Here is a 23902-nt window from a genome sequence, read left to right as displayed (position 1 = left end):
TTAAGTGTGTGCTCAAACCCACCTCTGAGGGGGCCACCAGTGACCGGTTCCAGATTGGCTAGGATGGGTCAGCGAACATTGGCATGACTGTAGATTGACATATCTTTCAATTTCATGAAGTTTGATATGTCGAAAGAAGGGGTTCTCTCATATTCCGGAAGTGTCCCCAAGGGGCAAGGGGCCACCGGTAACCGGTTCCAGATTGGCCAGGATGGCTCAGCAAATAATGGCATGACCGTAGATTGACATATCTTTCAATTTCATGAAGTTTGATATGCAACATGATGGGTTTTCAACAAAAAAAAAAAATCAAATTGGCCGTTCATCGGGTACCCGGGAACCAGTTCCAGGTTACCCGGAAGTGGTCATTAACACTCCAGAGTGGTTCTGGCAATCGTGTATTGTGTTTTTTGTAAGTTTTATGGATCAATTTCAACTATCATGAGAGTATTGGTATCACATATTCGTGAAAAACAGTAAAATATGAACTTTTCGGATATTCCGGAACCGGTAGGCCACCTGGCCCTGATATTAATATTTGTGGTCAAAGTACAGGTAAATACCTGTCGAATGCAACCTGGAGCATCCTGATTGGTTAAAATTTGCCGGAGATACAGGTCGTCAAAGATGGGGTCTCGAAAAGGCATTTTTTCGGTTGTAGCCTATTCCCGGTGGCCACAGTGACCAAATCCGGTTTTCCAGGTCGGTTTCGGAAAGAAGACGTTCTAAGCTTTCATTTGTGATCAAAAGAACCGGAATCGGTCAAAAACTGGATTTTTGACGATTTTTTAAAGTTTGGGGTCGAAAAGGACCCCAATACCTTATGTGTGATTTTTTTTAATACCAAGGGAAGGTTAAGTAAATTTTTGAAATTGGTTTGACGAGGGCTGCTCGAGTTGGCAACCAATAAGGGATTTGAGTTCTGTATACCAACAAGATTATGTCCAATAATCGAAGAAAGTTTTAGTCAGTTTGAACCATGTTTAAGGGACTGAAGAACCCATCAACTGATGGAGAAATATTTTAACCAGAGAGTCGACTATTCTTTCTAAATTTATTCTAAAATTTTCAGTTTCCATTTTTTTTTGAAACGGTTCTTGGATATGTTTTGCAGAAAACTTTAGTTGAACACATTCTCAAAGCAAAAACGTTACTTAATCCACCGGAAGGTGGTTGCTGCCTTCCTCCTAAAAGCCTTGCAACCACACACTACGAAAGCTTTGGCTAACGCTTACTTAGTAAAGACACTATACATCTGAGTGCTGCCATCTAGGTATGATAAATTTAATGAACCATTTGAAAGCACTGCAGTGTTTGTGTGCGTGCACTGAGAGTAAAGTTCCGACAGCTATCCGCCGGAGCTTTCAAATTATGTAAATAATGACCCTTTTTAGTATCAACCAAAACAGTTTTTCGAACATATCTTTTAAAGTACTGCACCAAGCCGGATGAAATTTAAAAAAGACTTAAAGAACCTGAAGGTAAATCCAAAAACATAGATCCGGACAAAATCGGTCGAGCCAGTTCCGAGAAAAGTGAGTGAGAAAAAAAATTCTACGTCCATCCACACGCACAGACATTTGCTCAGAATTTGATTCTGAGTCGATATGTATACGTAAAGGTAGGGGAACGGCATCTAATTCCAGCGTGCCTCTAATGTTGGCAGGTTAGAACTTTGACATTCAATTAAAGCTAATTAAAAGCGTTTTCAACTGAAATCGAGTGATAAATAGCTCAATGAGAAGCGAGCAAGCAAGTTTCTATCAAAAGTTTTGCAAAATTAGTTGTTTAAATAGTGAAAATCAGAAAATTGGATGGAATTAGGAGCGAGTGCTTAACCTGCCAAACATACGAGAATTTCCCCTATATCTGGGAGGCTTATTTAAAAAGTTCAATTTTTGAGTGATTTTATAGCCTTGCCTCAGTGAGGTGAGGAAGGCAAAACGGTCACTGCGTATTGAAAACAACGTCTCGACCGCAATGAATCATTCAGCAATATTTATAGGTGGTGTGTCTCACCTGAAAAGCGAGACGAGACGAAACAATTATTTCCGATCTTCTTGTGGTCACCACCAACTGGCTAGAACGGAAAACAAAAGAAAAGTATAAAATGCAGGGTTGTTACGGACGGCGCGGATCGCGCGGATGGCGCGGATGGCGCGTATCGCGCGGATCTGGCGCGGATTTGCTGGCTAATTTTGCTCAGGCGCGGATTTCGCGCGGATAGCAATTTTGATAAACAAAATAATTGAGAACGATAGAATTTCTTTCAAATTACAAAGGAAAATATTATTAGGAATTAAATAAATTCAATCTTATTCGATGAGTGCGAAAACACCAATTTCTAAGAAGTTGGTAATGAAGAAAATTTTCTTCTAAAAATTATTGACTTTTTTTCTTAATACGAAACTTTGAAATAATCTTCAAGGGGCGATTTGTTGTATAAATTTAACATAACATTATAATTCATTATTTTTAAAACATCTGCCTAACAATTCAAATAAATACCAATTTTAATTAAATCAAAGTAACAAAATTCGAAAAAATTACAAAATTTAAAAATTTAAAGCTATGAAACTTTTTAGATTTTCTATGTTTTTTCAATATAAAAATTTAATTTTTTAAATTTTTGGTTTATTGAAAAAATCTGTTGCCACTCTGATTGAGGTAGAATTGATTCTACTCCCAATTATCACAACATAACGAAATCCACTTAGAAATCTGCTAAAATCTCCGTCTAAAAGCGAATTGTAATGTTAAAATAAAAAAAAAGAAATCTGGAGTTCAACAATTTTAAATTTCAGAATTTACATATTCAAATAATAAAAAAAAATAGAATTCATTATTTGAAATTGTCAAAACTTACAGATTCAAAAAACGTAAAAAAGTACGAATTATTAAATTGAAAAATTACGAAAATATGACAATTGATATTTTTTTGTTAATCTTTTATTTTTCAAGAATGTTCTTAAGTTATTAAATTATTAAATTATTAAATTTTTAAATTATTAAATTATTAAATTATTAAATTATTAAATTATTAAATTATTAAATTATTAAATTATTAAATTATTAAATTATTAAATTATTAAATTATTAAATTATTAAATTATTAAATTATTAAATTATTAAATTATTAAATTATTAAATTATTAAATTATTAAATTATTAAATTATTAAATTATTAAATTATTAAATTATTAAATTATTAAATTATTAAATTATTAAATTATTAAATTATTAAATTATTAACTTCTTAAATTCTTAAATTATTAAATAATTAAATTATTGAATTATTAAATTATTAAATTATTAAATTATTAAATTATTAAATTATTAAATTATTAAATTATTAAATTATTAAATTATTAAATTATTAAATTATTAAATTATTAAATTATTAAATTATTAAATTATTAAATTATTAAATTATTAAATTATTAAATTATTAAATTATTAAATTATTGAAGTATTCAATTTTAAACTATTAAATTATTTTTGCCGTTTTCTTAGCTCGGATCATTTTCGGAGTCATATTTTTGTTCAGAGAAATTTAGAGAAGAAAATAATAGAAATTTCGTGTTTCCATTTTCCAGAGTAAAGTTTTGGCGAGAATTATCAATACTAAATCCCTAGATTTTATTATTTGGTGATTTATTTTATGGTTTTAATTTTTTTTAATTTTCTAATTTTTTTTTCTGAATTTGTTTTTAATGCAACGATTTTTAAAGTGTTGCAAAAATGCTAATATTGTTTCAGAAATGGCAAAAAAGGTTCCATTTGGTACAGGAGGGATATGAATCCACAACTGATCAACGGTACTGATCCAAATGCCTTCTGTATTATTTTTTTTATCGTTTAAAGTTTCATTCATTATGTTACTCTCTTCTATGTTTGTAGCGATTTTTTTATATGGCGCGGATTTCGCGCGGATTGGGTTTTGGGGTCGGCGCGGATCTGGCGCGGATTTTTTCTCGACTTTTCCGTAACAACCCTGAAAATGATTCTCGTTTCGATTTTTTTTAAAAAGGTCTCTATCCGATCAAATTGAGGGTTGATAAAGGTCGCCGTTGCATCGAGAACCGTGGCGGTTGCTGCACAGGAAATCACCCCAGTTCGAAAACCACTTCGGGCGTCGCTTGGAACAATTAACATGTCATGTATAATTGATCCGGTCCTAGTACCCAGAGTGTGGTGGTGGTCGACGAAGGTGGTTGATTCAGTCCCTAGCTGACGAACCGTTGCGTAAGGGTTTACAGACAGAGCGGTGGTAGTCGTCTTGGCAGCTCCCATAATGTCAACGCACAGAAGGTAACTTAATCGCAGTGTGGCACTGCCAAACCGCATTCCACAGACTCCGCGCGCGAACTCGGTTGTCGTCGTGCACTCTCTCTTTCACCCCCCCAGGTTGTTGTTGTTGTCACATTCTTCGCCTTGGTGTACTCTACGTTACCGGTCGGTGAGAGGGGGGTCTTGCAACGACTTCCTTCCGGTTTTCCCTTATTTTCTGCTCGGGGTTTCCTTGTGCCAAAGCTTCGCTTTGATCTACCTCCTCCTCCTCCTCGATGGAGGTGTGGAGTTGGAGAAAAGTCGTTTCTCAACGAGTTTGAAGCAAGGGAGATAAAAATCTCCGCGATAGCCATTTTTGGCAACCGCGAGAAGTCACGTCGGTTTTGTCGAGCCTCGAGGGAAGGAGCAGCAGGAGGAGGGGTGGTCCGGCTATGGAGATAACTTCTTTCGTGCAAACAACAACGCGCGCGGCAAGTGGTGGAATGTGTGTGCTTCAGGTTAACCCTGGTGCATTTCGGAGAAACGTTGAAAATGGCTTTAGTATTCCAAAATGAGCTTCCCAAACGCGGACGTAAACTTCAAGTACCTAGAATGCATACAATGATGATTCAGTACTAGTGCCTTCAGCAATGATAAAATTGAGTCCATAGAGTGATATTGGATCATACAAATTTACCCAAATTTGTATGGCTCAATCTCACCCCCATGATTCAATGTCACCTTTGCTGATGGTACCTAATAATTTACAAGTCTATAATATCTCTTTATGGTTACAGGTTCAGTTTTTATTTTTTTTTTCGCAAAATGGCAGAAGAAAAGATTTGGCTGTTCAACGGATCGAATTACTGAAATATGGAAGTTTCTTATCGAAGAGCCCTAGGACCAAGTGATATTTGCAAAGCTGGATGCGGACATGGTCGACCAGATGCGGCGGAAGCAGACACTACGGCTATTGCTTAACAAAAAAGTTTCATGAACTCCGTTAGGGAGGTATCTATCAAGTGTTCCTGGTGCAGTTCGACAAAGTGATGCGCGAGCTGAGAACGCAGACTGGCCGACTGGCGTCAAAGTTGAGACATCATATGCAAGCTACTGCTGGTTTCTTGGTTTGAAGTCTTTCGAAGTATTCATTACAGTGCTCGAGACGATCGAGTTGAGTATGTTAAAAGCTTTTCCTCTTACTGGAAATAATTTGGCCAGGAGACAGAGAGAAGTAGAGAATCTGTAGCAGTACGATCCGTTAAAATGAGGAAAACTGTTGTTGAGTACTCAAGTCTGAAGTCTGTGATAGGGGGTTTGCAATCAAATACGAGTAGGGCACTTTTTCTAGAGTAGTTCAGAGTCTTTTTTATGTTTCTTGCATCGGACTACAAATTAAAATAATTGTACTTAACGTAAAGAAAATTTGCACTTTAACTTGTTCTCGAGGCCTGCAGAGGGTTAGCCTTCGCCGGCCAATCCGTTTCGTTATCGTGCCTCGGCTAGACTGTGTTGTGTGCGCTGTGCTACGCTGCTGCAGCGCTAATCAAACAGATAGAGCGAGCAAGTGAGATGTACTGCGCGAGTGCAAAAGTGTGCTTGCTCACTGTTTGTGAATGAAGTGCATCAACTCTCGGCTCACGCCGCTCGGCCGGTTGATGAGGTGTCCTCTTGGTAACATTTTTTGTTTTGTTAATAAGGGCAAGACTGAACTGTTAACAAATTGGTTATTTTGGGTTTCACGACTGAGTTTAACGAAGATTTGGCAAATAAGTTGTTTGCATTTTACTTATTATTTTAGCACATTTTCAAATGGGACCATCCATAAACCACGTGGACACTTTTTTGGGATTCTGTTACCCCCTCGTGGACAATTGTCCATACAAAAATAAACTTTTTTGTATGGATCGTGGACATACCACGTGGTTTATGGATGGTCCCAATACACACACAATCGACACCAATTTACACGATCGCGTGGTTGCACAAGACATACTGTACAAAAACAACAAACTAAAAAATGCAGTTCTTAATGGCTATTTCTTACTTTTTCTCTTTTTTCTTTCTCTTCGGTTTATGGTCTCGAACAAATAAAAAAAAACCTCACGAACAACCGCGCAATCCCCAACCCAAATCAACCTGCTTCAAACAACAACAACAACCCTCAACTGCCCTCAAAACTTTGACCCCCCTCCCTCTCGATCATGTCTTGTGTGATGCTTGTGCTGCTCCCCCAAAAAGAAGAAGTCTTCAACCCAGGACTGTTACGAGTTTCTCGACTTGAGCGACGTGGATGACGGCGTAAAGGACGCCCTGGCTTCGACACTCAACACCACCACGCAGCAACCTGGCGGTGGCATTCCTGCGGCTGCGGCAGCAGGTGGCGGCAAACCCAAACAGCAACAGCAATACCATTCCTATCGTCCCCGGCGCCGCCAATCGAACGCGTCTTCGGTAATGTCCTCGTCGGACGGTTCCGGGGTGTACGACTACCCGCCGAGCTCGTCGGCGGCGGCGGCCACCTTCCCGTACCCCTTGGAGTACCACCAACCGTCGCAACAACAAAGTCCCCAAAACCATCCTACTCCCCAACAACAACAACACCATCAACACTACTTCCCGTACGCGGCGGCCACGACCGCGATCGTTGCTCCGTACGAAGATGGAGGTGTGACGGACCGCTCCACCGGCAATGGTGGCGGTCCACCCTCACGGTACCACTACCAGAAGCGACAAAAAGATGGCGGCGGCAACTCGCGGCCACCGTACCAGCAGTACCAGCAACACTATCAACATCACCATCACTACAACCAATCCTGGTCGCCACCTGCTGCCGCTGCAGCGTCCTCTTCTTCGGCTTCTTCCTCGTCAACAGCTGCATCAACCACAGCAACAACACTGCCAAACACCTCTGGTAAGCGCCCGCTGCAGAGTTGTTTGTTGCTCCCTCTCCTTCCTCCTGCTTCTAGAGCGGGGCGCACTACTTTATTTCCTGTTGTTGCTAGCGACCTTCTCGCATTCTCTGTCTCTGTCTGTCACTTGGCTCATGAACCCCCACCCTCCCCGCTCGCACAAACCTCCGACGTTACCTTCATTTTGTAATTTTGTTGTTGTTAATTCCTGTTTTGGATTGAGTTGCACCTTTTACTAAGTTAGCGCGATTTGGCCGTTTTTTTCTAATGCTTAACATATCCCTCCTCTCCCCTAGTTTTGCAAGCTCTATTTGTTCTCACCTGCACTACTACTATTGCTGCCGCTAGCGCATCGCACACACACTCTCTCTCTCTCTGTGGCTCTATAGCGCACACAGACGTTCGTGTTCTATGTTGTCTCACTGCCAGTTTCACTTTTAGCTCCTTTTAGTGTGTTGTGTAACTATATTGCTTTCTGTATGTTTTAGTGAAATGGAATTTTGAGAAAATGGGTTTGAAAGATCCGTCGATAACTCTGTAAAAATCTTTTTTTTTTACTGGCCAGGCCCACTGCGTGAAGTTAACCGCAACGATGATTCGTTGGATTGGGTTGATTTATAGCCCAAATGTTCAAACAGCAACACAATTATAAATGTAAAGTGAAGCTAAAAACGTGGAGATAATCGACTTCACATAAAGAACCGATATTATGATCAAGGCTAGTACGCAACTCCGAAGGAACGCAAAACTCGAAAAAACGGTCAAGAAATTTTATATTCTTAAACGATACGCAATTTTATATTCTTAAACGATACGCAACTGAAAAGACACACGAACGGAAAGGGGCCATCCATAAACCACGTGTTCACGTAGTGTTTGACATTTCTTCGCGCGTTGCTTGTTTGCAATATGTGTTGATGGAATAAATTAAATAATTCAAAATTGCTATTTGGATGCAAATTTGAAATTTAATTACAAACTGAAATCCAGAGTTTTTTTTTAAAAAAAAAACGTTACTTAATCCACCCTTAGGTGGTTGGCGCCTTCCTCACATTTAAAGGTTGCCATCCAAAATGCAAAAATTGCGTAAATAACACTTAAGTGCTTATAACTTTTGATAGGGTTGTCAGATCTTCAATGTTTTGGACGCGTTGGAAAGCTCTTTTGAATACCTATCCAACGATAGGTCGAATGAGAGATCCGGACAACGTTTTCATCAACATATCTGAGATCCGGCCTCTAAAAAGCGTATAAATAACACTTAAGTGCTTATAACTTTTGATAGATTTGTCAGATTTTCAATGTCTTGGACGCGTTGGAAAGGTCTTTTAAATACCTTTCTGAAAATGTATAGCATGACGGGTTTTCTTACAAAAATCACCCTTTTTACAATCTTCCGAACTTTTGTTAAAATAGTTTTTTTAGCATAACTTTTGAAGTACCTAACTAAACTGTATAATTTTCAATAGCGACTTATGGGACCCCAAGACGGATCGAATGACGCCAAAACGGACAAAATCGGTTCAGCCAATGTCGAGATAATCGAGTGACAATTTTTTTATCAACATCCCACCACACACACAGACATTTGCTCAGAATTTGATTCTGAGTCGATAGGTGGGTCTAGGAGGTCTAATTGAGAAGTTCATTTTTCGAGTGATTTTATAGCCTTTCCTCAGTAACGTGAGGAAGGCAAAAAGGTCCTATAAGCTATTGACTTTCATATGTTTATAGGACCTAATCAAAAATAGTCAAGAAATAAAGTTTGAAGCTTAAAAAGTAGAATCTAGACCAAAAGGACAAGTCTTAAAAAAAATGGCTGAATAAAAAATAAAAAAATATAAAAATTTAAATAACAAGCCATAATCTTCACATTTAAATGAAAAAAGTGTTTTAAAATGCATTTTACACTAGTTCAGTTGTTTTGCAATCATTAGTTTTCAAAAAATCTAAGATCTCATAAAAACAAAAATTGTATCGAAAAGCAAGATTTTGCATCGAAAATTTTCAAAAAATCTTAAGATTTTTTAATAAACCCAAACATGCTTAAAATGATTTATAACGCAGGAGAATGTATTTTAATTTGATTTCAGCTGGTTGCATTTGAATTTTCATTGAAATTTCGAAGTTTATTGTAAAAATATTTTTTTGCCCCCTGATTTTTCGGGCCAATTTTGAATTTTGAACTTTTAAAAATATTTGTACCAGCCTAAAGCAAAATAAAAAAAACTGTTGATTTCACAGTTTTGCCTTCCTCACCTTACTGTGTGACAAGGCTATAAAATCACTCGAAAAATGAACTTCTTAATTCGACCTCGTAGACCTACCTTCACGTATACCTATCGACTCAGAAATAAATTCTGAGCAAATGTCTGTGCGTGTGTATGTCTGTAAGTCCGTGCACCGAAAAAATGCACTCGATTTTCTCAGGACTGGCTGAACCGATTTGGGCCGTTCTGGTCTCATTCGATCCGTCTTAGGGTCCCACAAGACTTATATTAACTACTATGAAGTTTTGTTAAGTATTTCAAAAGTTATGTTAAAAACGATTCTGGGTGAAGTTTAAAAGATTGTAAAAAGGGTGGTTTTCGTAAGAATACCCCGTGGATCTTACATTTTTAGAAAGGTATTTGAAAGACCTTTCTAATGAGCCCAAAACATTGAAGATCTGATAACCCTATCAAAAGTTATGAGCACTTTAGTGTCATTTTTACACATTTCAGAGGCCGGATCTCAAATATGTTGATGAAAAAGTTGTCCGGGTCTATCATGCGACCCATCGTTGGATAGGTAATCAAAAGACCTTTCCAACAAGCCCAAAAGATTAAAGATCTGATAACCCTATCAAAAGTTATGAGCACTTTAGTGTCATTTGTACACATTTCAGAGGCCGGATCTCAAATATTTTGATGAAAAAGTTATCCGGATCTATTCGGAGATCTGGCTCCCGGGATTTTGTTGATTTGAACTCCCGGGAAAAATGAACAGATAGATTTTTACTGCCTTAAGGCTTAAAAAACTTTAAAGTAATATAACTATTGAAAGTGAACAATTTTCATGAAACAGGTGTTGTTCTAATATTACGTCCAATGATTTTTGGGATTCTAGACCCCATACTCCATGTAGATATGTTGTAAGAAGTAAAATTTAAATAAAATTTGTAGGTTTGACATTCTTGCTACAGAAACAAATATGTACATAATTGTGAGGAAGGCACCAACCACCATCGGTGGATTAAGTAACGTTTTTTTTTATATATATTTAGACTATTTAATTAAAAAAAACTAAATGTTGAAACAAACTAATGTTTTAAATATTAAAACTGAAAATGTATGTTTTTTTGCAAAATCAAATTTTAAATTCAATGGTTTAAAAATGTCTAATGTAAAAACTACATGGTTTATGCACGATCCCTTATTGCATTATGAAGAGTTCCGATTATTATATTTTTGAACATTTTAATTTAATATTTGAGTACTGTTGAACTGTTAATTTTTGCATTTTAAATTCTTGTATTTTTCATTTTAGAATTTTACCTTCTTTTCCATTTGTGCATTCTTAAATTTTATTTGTTCGACAACCGCGCTAGCTTTAAATCATTGCGTTCAAACCTTATTCGACAAATAAACATTATTTAGTTTCATCTTTCCACAGCCGGCTGGCTAAGATTAAACCATTTCATTCAAAATTTAACAACAGATAAACGGGAATCATCTCAACAGCTTGCTTGACTGGACAATAGTAGCTCATATATTTTAACAAAAAAAAAAAAACGATTTTAGGGTTGCATCACGAAACTGTTGACCCCAAAAACAAGTTTTCAGGTTTCTGGCACTTATGGGGTACAGCGTAAAGCAGCTGCCCCAGTAGCAACCGGTGCTCACTAACATTTCTGCCTCTTTCAATCGAGATCTACAAACTGACCTGGCGGGCGCCGTTGGTGGCCAATGACTGTTGCCTATTCGCAACTGATCCATGGGTGGTCGGGCTCTCTTTTGAAATTTAAAGTTGACTAAAATAAATTTCGAGGGTTGAACTTAATTGTCTTTTTTAATACATGTGCACTTACCTTTTGATTTGACCTTTTGACAATTTGGTGTCAACTGTCACAATAATGAACAATTTTTCTAGACCGCGTTTTCTTCCGAGCTTCGTACTCTGTCTCAAGTTGAACTTTTTAACTCTGGTTTAAAAAATGTTGCGTTTTATCAATATTTAAAAGAAAAATACGTGTTACTTGTTTTAAGTAATCTTATTAGGTGAGTCTATCTGTTTAGTTGTGCCTAGCCCATCTGTAGTTGTACTTCTCTGAATTTTTTTGCTAGCTTAATTGTATTTTTTCGTGTATTTACAACTCCTAAATTAAAACATTATTAACCTCTACCCCAACTCATCGTTTCATCTTTCTTCCTCCACAGCAAACGGTAACGTAGAGACGACGTACTACAACACCACGACCACCACCGCCTCCAAAACGGCAGACTACGGCGAAACCGGTTCCGGCGAACAGCCGCCACACCACCACCAGCACCACCAATCCCACCACCAGCAGCACTACTACGGCAGCTATCGCGTGGGCCCCTCGGGACGTTCGTACCGCCGACGGTCGGAAACGTACGGTGCCACCTCGACCACGACGACGTCCAGCAGCAGCTCCTCATCGGTGGTGGCCAACAGCAGCAGCAGCACGTCGGCGGTGACCGCAACGACGACCTCGACAACGACGAGCATGCCGCCGCACACCAACACTCCCCACTACCAGCAGCAGCAGCAGCAGCAGCAGCAACAGGGACAACAGAGTCAGCAGCAGCAATCTCAACCGAATGTGACGAGGGGGGGAGAGCAAGGGTCGGTTGCTCCGCAGCAGCAGCAGCCGATCTATCCGTCGCAGCCGATTCCCGCTGGATATATGGTGGGGGGACCGCACGCGAATGCCGCCATGTACCCGATGCAGGTGATTCCGCAGCCCGGGAATGTGTACGTGAGCAACTTGACCGCGAACGTCAACGTTCATGGGTTCATGCCGCACGGGATGCCCGGCTATATGGCGGCGGCGACGACGGGAACTCCGTCGGGTCCGGCAGGGGCTGCGTACATTGCCAGTGAGGTGCCTGGGCACGAAATGCAGCAGGTTATGACGCCGCGCGATGGCAGGACGGCTGCGATGCGCAGAAATGGAACGGGTGGGAGTAACGGGAGCACGGGCGGTCGTAACGGGAGTCGGCTTGGAAGTACTCCGAGACCGGCGCGGAATTACGTGCCCCATCACTTGCAGCAGCAGCAGCAGCCGGCAGCGTCTCAACCGGTGATTATTCAGGCACCGATGCCGCAACCTGCCCAGTCGCAATCCCAGCAGTCTGCCGGTGGACAGCAGCCGCAGCAATCGCAAACGTCTCAACAGAGTCAGCAGCAGCAAGGCCAGTCGCAGCCTCAAACGCCGGAAATTGTTCAGCAAGCGCCCCAGCAGCAGCAACACCCGGCAATGGCGATGGAACCTCAACAGGTGCCGTACGGATACAGCGGAGGATATTACAACTATATCCCGATGCAGTTCTATCAACCGGTCCCGATGGGTCATCACCCGTCGGCCCAGCACGCCGCCGGAGCTCCGATCTTCCAGGTTCCGATGTACTCGGCAGCCCCGATGTACGGCTATCCCGGAGTCATGTACCCGACCATTTATCAGCCCGAGTATCCGATGTACGACGATAAGGGAGACGAGCAGAACCCGCAGCCCTCGCCGGAGGAAGGTGGCGTGATGCACCAGGCCCTTTGGCAGCCCCCGACAATGATCGAGTACAACCCGGAGTCGGGCGAGTACATTCAGCACGAGGATGATGAGGGCGCCATGCTTCCGCCGGGACCACCCCAGATGCAACCGATCGCGCACGTCCTCGATCCGAACGTGCCCAACTTTACCATGCAAATGGGACCGCCTACGCCGATCCCCGACGACGAGTACGCCCCGTCAGAGGAGTACAACGCCAACACCATGATGTCACCGGCCCTCATCCCGGGCCTCGTCCCTTCAGAACCTGACGCAGAGCGAAATGTACCTAGTGCCACAGCAACAGCAACCTCAAGAACCTCAACATCTACACCAACAGCAGCACATGCAAATGATGGACCTCGAGGAGGTCGCCATGCACGAACAAGCCATGGTCGACCACGAGGGCAACTACCTGATAGAAGAAGAAGAAGAAGAAGAAGAAGATGAAGAAGAGATCCAAAGCTACCAGCAGCAGGAACCTCCAATGTCACCATCGCCACCACCACCCCAACAACAACAACAACAACACATCCACGTGCAATCGCCCCACGAAATGGTGTACAACCCGGAACCAATCCAGCAGCAAATGGTAGTTGTCGAACAGCAGCCGGCTCTGCCGATCCAAGAAACCCCCCAACCGGAAGTCACGCAAGTCTGCGAACCGGAACCGGCCGTGCGCGAGGCTACGCCTCCTCCTCCGCCTCCCACGTCTGCTGTTGTAACGTCCACTCCGCCCATTCCGCTACCGATTCAACTAACGCTCGTTCCTCCACCCCAGCTCGACAAACCTCCACCGCCGATTCCGTTCGAGATCCTCAAGCACCAGCATGAGCAGCAGTTGCAAAAGCAACAGCAGCAACAGCAACAGCTCCAACAAACCGCGCAATCCCAAACTCAACCCCAATACAATGACACCAACAACAATAACCAGAAAAAGAAGACAAACGAGGTGGCGCTGGCGGCCACACCGGGCGCCTCCGTTGAGCCGCAACCGGCGAAGGAATCGGCCTCAAAACCAAATCAGACCCAGCAAACGTCGTTCAAAAGCCAAACCTCGGACGAACTCGCCAAGCTGACGCGAGCCGTCCAGGAGAAATTTGTCCTGAATGATGACCGCGGCAAGTCGTCCTTCCGGTGGGCGAATCCCAACGCACCGGTTGCGACCACCACGATTGCGTCGTTCACCTCGCCAACGACCACGGTCGTAACGGGTCAACCGATGCAGAAGAAGACCACCGCGTCGGTGTCGGTTTCGGCCATCCCGAACAAAGAGTACACTCCCGCGACCTCGACTTCCGCCGTCAAGCCTTACCAGAAGAATACCTCGCCGATTCCGTTCACGGCGCTCGGCTCGACTGCGACGCCGCTGGCCGCGATGCAGCACAAGCAACCCTTGGCTCCGCAAAAGTCCTACACCGATTCGTCCGTCGGCGTCGTTGCCACTGCCCCGACCATGGAATCCAAGAAGGTCGAAGCGATCCCACAGCGCGAACCGCCCCACCACATCCAACCTCCGCCGGGACCTCCCCCGCTGCTGTCCGTGCCGCCGCCAGTCATTCCGGCACCATCGTACGCGCCGCCACCACCGGCCGCGACTCCAGCCGTCGCCGCACCGGCCAAATCCTGGGCCAGCCTGTTCAATTCGTCGTCGTCGTCCTCCTCGTCTGCTTCCGCCCCAGCTCCGGCTCCAACCGCAGCCCCAGCACTGGCCCCGTCGACGGCAATTACCGCTGGTCCGCCGCCATCTTCCACCAGTGCAAACCAAGCGCTTCCCACGCACTCACCCTTCGCCGCCTCCTTCATGCCCGCGCTAGCCCGTTCCGGGTCCGGCCACACTCCGGCAGAGGCCGCATCCATTCCGTCGAAGAAACCCATCGCCAAGGTGCTTCCGTTCGACAAGAGCGGCTCCTCAACGAGTATGTCCTACTCGGCGGCGGCCAACCAAACAACCTCGACACAACCCAAACCCAACAAACCAAACCAGCCCCAGCAGCAGCAGCAGCAGCACCAGCAACAGCACCTCGGAAAGGTCCCCGATCAGCTGGACGAGAACACCCTCAAACTGGGAGGTGAGTAACGCCTCTCGCAGGCCATTGCCTAGCGGCGCACTGTTTGTAATCCAAACGTGTTACGGGTTCGAATCCCGCGTAAGTCACATGAAGTCAGCAAACTGTTCTCCCCCCAACCTTCAATAGAACACTATGCGTTACACATGTGGCAGAGTAAAAGTGGTCCCGCCCGATGCCACTCCGCCGGCGTTCAACTGGTCGCGCTCTCGTTCTGAGAGAGACCGCCTGAGCCTTCGTGTCCGGTGGAGATCGGGAGGGATCCGCGTTTCAGCAAGAGAGTTTGTCGACACTTGCCTTCGTGAGAGCGGTCGACACTAGAGTTGGAACAGACAAACATCATAACACTTTTGTAGAATGATAGAACGAAAAATAGTGGCAGCAGGGTGGCCACTTACTTTACGATTTTATGATATATATTCATGTGGGGTATTATTTCCTGAAAAAGGTTTATACTTGTCTAGATTCTGTAACTCTGGATGTTTTTGAAAAGGTCCAATAAAAATACATGTTACCTTTTGCTTTTTGAGTGTTTCCGAATACCCCTGACTCAAGGTGGTTTCAAAAACACCCAAACAAGCGGAAAATTAAAATTTTGTTTATTTTTCCTTTAAAAAATACTCCGCTCTTTTCTAGGAGCCGCTCATTTTCGTTCGCTCACTAAAAATAGCCGCTCTTTTGAACGGCTCTTTCGCTCCTTTTTTTAAATTTTGATAAATAGGTTATTTTTAAGAATTGTGTGATTTTGCGAACTCTTTTCTAAATTCTGATTTAATCGATGAAGTCTTTAAACACTAAAATTAAATCAGGCAAAAGAATTATTTTTCCATAATCTCTCAGCTATTTAGTAGATTTTTGGTAATATTTTACCATTTTGAGGTCATGTCGTGGAACGAAAACCGGGAAAAGTATGACCGAACTTACAAGCAATTTTAATTGCAGTAATTTAATAAAAAATCCAAAAGGGTGTAGCTCCAAAACATCACTGTTTACTCGGAATTTTATGTCAGATTCGAATTCAGCGGCCAAAATTACTATAAGAAAGCATACCCTGACCTTTAAGACATATGCTTGCAACATCATGTAATTAGTAGGCCTTGCTTTAGAATTCTGAAAAACTTTGTAAGTTGGCACTTTTTTTCTAACTAAAACTCAAAAATCTCGGCTCTGAAGTGTCGAAATTGCATTTTCTCAGAGGGAAAAATGATCGCCATAAAATTTCCTACAAGATGCCTGTTTTGGTTTTACTGGGAAAAATAGGCTACCCAAAATTAAATGAGCATTTTTGAAAAAAGTTTCGAAAAAATGCTATTTTTTGACATAAATCCACCGGAGAAGGTCCGAATATTGATAGTACTTATTAATCTCTGGACAAAAACCTATCGTTTGAAGATAATACACACCTGATCGAATCAATTTTTGTATTGATTCTAAGCAATTTTAGAAAATTTGTTTAAAAAGGTGACTTTTTCAGTAAATGGACTAGGGGGTGCGAGAAAGTATCTTATTATTTTTTCTTGTCTAAGAAAACATTGTTTCTAACATCATAATCTATCATTTAAGGGGTTACATACATGTAAATCAGCAAAAATTTTAGGGGTTGGTTTGAGCACACACTTAATTTTTTTTAAATCTGTTTTAAGGGCATTAAAATATATATTTTCAACTATTATCAAAATAAATTTGAAGACATTTGGTTGTATAATTGCCGACATATAGCTATTTGAAGTTACCAGTTTCAAAAAAACGGGTGCCACGATATCTCCACACTGCTTTGACCAAATCGGCTCAAATTTTTGGTGAAGTCTCGTTAAACCGGTCCTGTGTGCATGACGAAGCCCGATTTTCAATAAGTTTATTTGAAAAAAAAAGATAAAAATATTTCTGTGTTTTTCATATAAAAAATCGTCAGTTTTTGATTTTTGTATTTTTTTAAGGAATCGTTTCAAAATCGAGCTTCGTCATGCACACGGAATATGTCTTGTAAGTCTTCACCTCAAATTTCAGCCAATTTGGTCCATCCCATCTCGAGATATCGTGGCACCCGTAAATCAACTCGGCGTTTAGAGAAAAACGCTCACAAAGTTTGACAGTTCGCTTTGCGCATGGCAAAATTTTGAGCGTAAATCGTCTCTTACTCAGTATAATCATGGAATATCTTCATGAAACTTTCAGGAGTGATTGAAAATCACATTTTAAGTGGATTGAATAAATTTTCTGAAACATGAAATTTTGTGATTTTCTATATGTATATAACCCCTTAAGAAGTGAGCACCTGAAGTTCCTCGACATGACCTCAAAATGGAACAGGCTAACGAGTTATATACAGTTATATACAGAAAAGCTTTTTCATTTTGTTTAGAAAATCATTTACTTTTGGAATTTCAAAAAAAAAAAGTAGGAAACTGAAAATAAGTTAGAAAACTTTTAAGTGGTGTTTGGCAGCAATGCTATTTTGTGATGCAATTTGTTCGAAATTCGATAAAATATATTTATAACAGGTTTAAAAAACATTCTATCTTGGAACGGTTCTTTCAAAAGACCGTAGTTTAAAAAAGAACCGGCTCTTTGAACGGCTCGCTCTGTTTTTGCCCACCTCTACTTAACAGAATTTTATATTCTCTCGAAACAGTTTATTCTTGTTTCTTTATTCTGTTTTTATTCTTTCAAACACAAGCATTTCATAAGAAATAAATTCGAAAAAAGTTATAGTTTTTGATATGCTTCCGTAATAGTTTGTTCTAAATGCTGGAATATTTCTGTGAGTTTTCTTTTCTTTTCTATTTATTTTCAAACATTAACATCTAGTTAAATAGTTTTAAGGGATTTAAAAAAAAAAAACAAAACATGATGTTTATGCTTTCAAACTATGTGTCTGCAGTATTTTTACAATTTTTTTTCTATTCTTTCAAACTTAAACAATTATTAAACAGTTTTATGAGAAGTTTTTCATTCAAACATGCATTTTTTTATATTTTCGCAAAAAAAAAGTTACTGTAATATTCTTATGAGTTTTTCCAATCTCCAAAAAAAAAAAATGTTTTAAATGTTTTAAATTTTAATGCTTTGCAAAAAATTCCAATATCTCAAAAAAAGTGTTTTATGAATGTCTGGATTAAAACATTTTTTTAGAATTGTATTATCTTTATAAATAAATAAGGCCGATGCAAATATTAAAAAAGTTTTGTCCTCGGCCCTGGCCGAGGTCAAGGGGGGCTATGGCTTGTTGTTTTAAAAATTTAAATAACAAGCCATAGTCTTCACATTTAAATGAAAAAAGTGTTTTTAAAATGCATTTTAGGGTAGAGTAGTCATCAATGAGACACGGGGAACAATGATAAAATGGCTCTCACAAGTCGTAGTTTCAACCAATCAGGCTCTTATTTGGGGGAAAGGTGTGTCTACTGGATACACGTCTGCCATATAAGTGGCTTTGGTTATGGACGCTCCCTTGAAAAGTAATTCATAAATGTTTGATTCTGAGGTGTAAAAAATACTTTTTCGCTTGTAGGCTGCCATTTACACCAAAACTAATATTTCTTCAAATGTCTTTCGACATTCCATAGGGATTAAGTTGGGCTACAATGTCCTTTCATTAGATTTGGCCAAAATTTAGAATACACCCAGAATCCAGGACTGTCTCATTGTTCCCCACTCATTTCAGACCGTGGGTAACAATGAGACACTTTGATTTTTCTTCAATAAACTTTTCAAAATCGATGGAAATCTTTCAAAACATGAATTAAAAGTGATTTTTGGCATTTTTACAGAGTATAAACTTCATTTAACCAAAAATACAAAGTTATTTGGTATTAATATATGGATTTTACAAAATTTAAATACTTTTTAGTGTAACTTTTGTTATTAAAAGTTTCATGTTGGCAAAATTGCTCTAAAATGTTCAAGGCAAGTCACCTGCAATGGAACAATACGAAAACATGATGTTTGCTAGAAAAATGTTGATTTTCGTAGAGTGTCTCATTGTTCCCCAGCTGTCTCATTGTTCCTGCCAAGTGCGTCTACAATGAGACAGTTGAATAACTCTGGCTGTAGATGTCGGATCGATCTCATATTTTGGTCAATGATAGAATACATTAAAAGAAAGATAATGCAACTAAAAGCTCATTAAGACATGCTGATGAAAAAATTAGAAAAATCGTTGAAAGTTGAAAACCAAAAGTGTCTCATTGATGACTACCCTACCCTACACTAGTTCAGTTGTATTGCAATCATTAGTTTTCAAAAAATCTAAGATCTGACAAAAACAAAAATTGTATCGAAAAAAAAGATTTTGCATCGAAAATTTTCAAAAATCTTAAGATTTTTTAATTAACCCAAACATGGTAAAAATGATTTTAAACGCAGGAGAATGTATTTTATTTTGATTTCAGCTGGTTGCACTTGAATTTTCATTGAAATTTTGAAGTTTATTGTAAATATATTTTTTTTGCCCCCTGATTTTTCGGGCCAATTTTGAAGGGGGGGGGGGGATGGGGGGTGACAAAAACTTTTAAAAATATTTGTACCAGCCTAATTGATTAAAAACTACGGCGATAATTTGGTTCGCTGTTTAAAAAATAAATGTTGCTGTTGGCATGTTGACTGAAGGCAAGTATTATACTATGGCACACAAACAAACAAACACGCTCTTTTCGTGTTTGAAAGTTTGCCAAACTCGCAAACGTGCAGGCAAACTGTCAAAAAGTGCAAGTTTGTTTGTTTTTCATAGTCTTATATCACCTTGAGACACTATGCTTAATTTTTAAAATTTCGACCTTTTATGAAACATGCCAAATAAGAGGTGCAAAAATGTTTATTTTCGTTATTTGAATATTTGAAGTGAAATTTGTCTGAGGACTGTGCCAATAATCGAGTCTGGGTTGCATTTTAAATTTTGAAGATTTTATGGTCAAAATAACCGCTAAATTACTAAAACAACACTTCTTTCTAATGTTTGAAAGAAAAAAAATCTCTTGATTGAAATTGAATTTTTCAGTTTCAAATTGAAAATGTTGTCAGTTAAGCTCATAAATTGAAAAAAAAAAATTATATATAGAAAAATAACAAATCTAACAAATGTTAAAACAAAACATGTATTTTAACTTGATTAAACTTTTTCAGTTTATGAAAAATAGGTATTTTTTACGAGGACTGAAATATTTATATATCATAAATGAATTACGTTTCAAGCAAAACAAAATGTAGATCGGACGAAAACAAAGTGTAAGCAATGAGTGTGGCATGCTCATGTCAGTTTATGTTTACATTAAGAACAAGCCTGTTTGTTTACACTTTGGATAACGGAATTCGACCCATTTTGATACATTTAAAAAATCTAAAAAAAAGTTCTTCTCTTTTCTATATCGAGTGGCCACCCTGTCACAATTCTCATTGTTCCGATTACACTTTCTTCAACTAACGTGTTTTGTCTTCAAATCCATCCCCGCCGTCCCGACCTTCCCCAGAATTCCTCAACACGTACCAGATCGAGAACAACAGCATCAGCATCCAGCCGCGCGGTCTCATCAACCGCTCCAACTACTGCTACATCAACGCGATCCTGCAAGCGCTGGTCGCGTGCCCTCCGTTTTACCACCTGATGCGCGCCATCCGGTCGTTGCCGGCGGCCCGCAACAGCAAACACCCTGCCGTTCATCGATGCCATGTGAGTTGGGACTTTTATTCTTTGTTCATGGCATGATTTTGACTGTTTCTCTCTGTTCAGGACCGCACTGGTGGCAGAGTTTTCGACCCTGCCGCTGCGCTCCAAGGTCGCGCGGGACAAGACCAAGAAGGACGAAACGCCGGACATTACCACCGATACGCCGCTGGAACCGGTCGTCATCCACAAGATACTGGCCCTGCTCAGGTCGGACATCTTCCAGGTCGAGGGCCGCCAGGAGGACGCCGAGGAGTTCCTCGGCTGTGTGCTGAACCGGCTCAACGACGAGATGTTGGAGGTGAGTTAGACTCAATATCCGTTAGATTTCACGAATTCATCATCAATTTCTCTTCAACAGCTGATGAAACTGAGCAAGAACGAGTCGGAGGTGAACGGCAGCAGTGGCAACAGCAGCGCCGAAGAGTCCGGAGATGGGCACGGTGACGACCAGGACGACTGGAAGGTAAGGTCTTTGGACGGTCTAGCGTGGAGGGGCGTCGTCCCGACGATCCCCAACAGTACTGGGTTCGAATCCCGTCACCACCCCATCATCCATAAGCCGGCAGAGATTGAGTGTTCAGTCTCATAATCTGTGGCATATGATGGGGATAGTAAAATTCTCACCTGTGTGTAAGATGGTTACCATGGGAACTCACGATTCCCTATCATCTAAGATGTTGTGGGAGACATTTTGCCCCTCTTTTTATCACAACCTCTCTTCTATCAACACACAATCTCTAACAATTCTCCCCCCCTCCTTTACCGAAAGGTCATCCGTGGCAACCGGAACAAGGGCACCATAACGCGCACCACCGACTTTGGCCGCTCGCCGATGAGCGACATCTTCGGGGGGAAGCTGCGGTCGCGGGTGCACCGCGAGGGCGACCACCCCACGGACAACATTCAGCCGTTCTTCACGCTGCAGCTCGACATTGAGGTGAGTCGATAAAGTAGAGTTGTGCTATTCTGAGTTTCGTGTATAAATGGTGTAAAGAAAATGAAAAGAAGGGAGAGAGAAAAGTAGGCCACGACGACGACGACGACGACGGTAGTTTGTTTTCTACTCTCTTTTTCGCTTTGTCGTCACTTTCAAAGCATGCTTGTTGTGGCTTTGGCCGCATTCTCCTCTCTGCGCTGCTGCGTGCGTTCAATCGTGGACGACGAATGATGGGTGGCTATTTTTAGTTCCATAGAAAGATTAGGTGTCGAGTTGGTTACGGCGTGCTTTATTTGCGGTTCTGCTTGCTGAGTTGAATGTGGAGTGAACAATTCCATATCATGTCGGTTAGGTGCTGCATTGTATTATCTCAAGGACGTATGCGGATATGAATGCCATTGGTGAAATGGGTTGTTTTTTTTTTATTGCAGCGTTTTGCTTTATTACAAATTCTGTACCTAGGGGAAATATACCCATTTTAATCACACTAAGCCGTTCGACCAATTCTCATCACTTTTGCCGTTTTCCGCTATTAAATCAACATTTTCAGATTTATCAATAATGTAGAGTCGCTTGCTCACTTTTAGTTGAGCTATTTATTACTTTGGAACACTGCCCATAATTGAAAATTTAGCTATTATGCCAAATCAAGTATTCCGAGAAAAACGCGTTTTAGTGTTTGTCACAAAATCTGCGTCAAGGCAATTTCCCATAAGAGTGGCATATTAGCCGTTTGGTTTTTCGCATCGGCAGCCATGTCTAAACACTTTTTTAGTGAAATTCAAGTTCCAGAAGATGCGTTGGAACATCCTCTACCGCCGGGTGCTAATATCTCGATTTTGCCAAAAGTGGATATTAGCCGTTTTTTTCAATGGTGGGCAGAACAGTCAAAAATACTTTATTTAAGCTGTAATTCATGATCAAAGTGCTGATAGGCCGATAATAGAAATAGGCTGAGTAAGGGTATAGATCCCCTATTTTTAATTTGCGGCAGTAATAAAAAATTGCATTAGCCATGGTTCATCTATAAAAATCTCCATTCAATTATGGCAAAGGAAGGTTTTGATCGATTTGGCTAAATGTGTTACATACTTGGTGGTACAGTCCAGACTCGAAGGCTTTAGAAAAAAATCACTTCGGATAATCAAATCTTCGGATTAGCATTGGAAAGAAGAAATCTTACAATTTTAGAAAATTTATGGGTTGGAAGTTTTACTTTGCCAATGTTTTTAAAAATGATTTTTTTAGGAGTCAACTTTAGCTGTTTTTTTTACCTAACATTTCCTATATATTAGGTAAAATGAAGTATGCAGTAATTTTTCTAGAGTCCCAGACTATGCCTCTACGCATTTTTTTTACAATTTTTATGATAATGGTGCCATTCTATAGCAGGCAATCAACCACTAAAATTTGACTAAAATTTGGTCGCCAAACTCGAATTTGATGTTTGCTGTAAGAAGTATGTTTTTTGTTCGTGATTCGATTATCCAAAGTCCCATACAAACTTTCGGATAATCGAACTTCGGATAATCGACACTTTGGATGATCGAAGCTTCGAATAATCGGTTCTGGACAGTTCTACACTAAAGGGATTTAGAAACGTTAAATCAAATGTTGCAACCAAAATGACGGAAATGAAGTATTGAAAAAAAAAATGCATTTTGTTAGCGAATAGGCAATCAGCTATTCAAATTTGGCTAAAATAGGGTCGAAGAATCAAAAATTGATAAGAGAGTGAGAAAACAAAAACAAAAAAAAAAAAAACAAAAAAATCTTCATGATTCGATTATCCCAAGTCCCATACAAACCTTCGGATAATCGAGTCTGGACTAGTTTTTGAAAAGATCGAAAACTCCATATTTAGGGCCTTTTCGAACATAAGTTAGATTTTAAAATTTCGAAGCATTTTTTTTAGATAGATCGTAAAGTTTTACAAATTTTTCACAACACTGACTGAAAATATGACCAAAGTTTGCCGAGCTAACTTCGTTTGAAATATAAGGTCAAATTGGATGGCACTTAGAAACCTCTCATTTTATAAATTTTTATTTTTGCAAGGCAAATTTATCTTTGCAAAACTTATTGTCCGATTTTGAAAGACCAAAAAAAAAATCAAATTTTCTTAGTTCGCTTCGTTTGGAGACGGTGATTTTAGTGAGCAATTCCAGCACAAATCAGGAATTTTTCTGGTACTTTTGTACCCGACCCTCTCCGATTTCAATGAAATTTTGTAGACATGTTATCCTGGGCCTATATAAGCCATTTTTGTATATATGGAGCCAATAG

The 23902-nt window shown here is 40.3% G+C and overlaps 1 protein-coding gene and 1 non-coding gene across 2 annotated transcripts in view; both read left to right on the top strand.

Annotated features, from left to right (window-relative positions):
• Positions 1-23902, top strand: part of LOC6037165 — a 47312-nt gene that overhangs the window by 6849 nt on the left and 16561 nt on the right. The window contains 8 exon segments of the mRNA XM_038263799.1: positions 6511-7183; positions 11600-13184; positions 13186-15020; positions 20483-20663; positions 20665-20682; positions 20743-20977; positions 21038-21142; positions 21449-21616. Coding sequence (XP_038119727.1) covers positions 6511-7183; positions 11600-13184; positions 13186-15020; positions 20483-20663; positions 20665-20682; positions 20743-20977; positions 21038-21142; positions 21449-21616 — 4800 coding nt within the window.
• On the top strand, positions 21222-21368 carry LOC119770887. The gene has a single exon (XR_005279046.1). It is a non-coding gene; the product is annotated as a small nucleolar RNA snoR639/H1 (small nucleolar RNA).

This window comes from Culex quinquefasciatus, chromosome 3 (assembly GCF_015732765.1).
Source record: "Culex quinquefasciatus strain JHB chromosome 3, VPISU_Cqui_1.0_pri_paternal, whole genome shotgun sequence".
NCBI classification, from domain to species: domain Eukaryota; kingdom Metazoa; phylum Arthropoda; class Insecta; order Diptera; family Culicidae; genus Culex; species Culex quinquefasciatus.
Note: the sequence above shows the minus strand (reverse complement) of the source record. Positions and strands in the feature narration are given on the sequence as shown.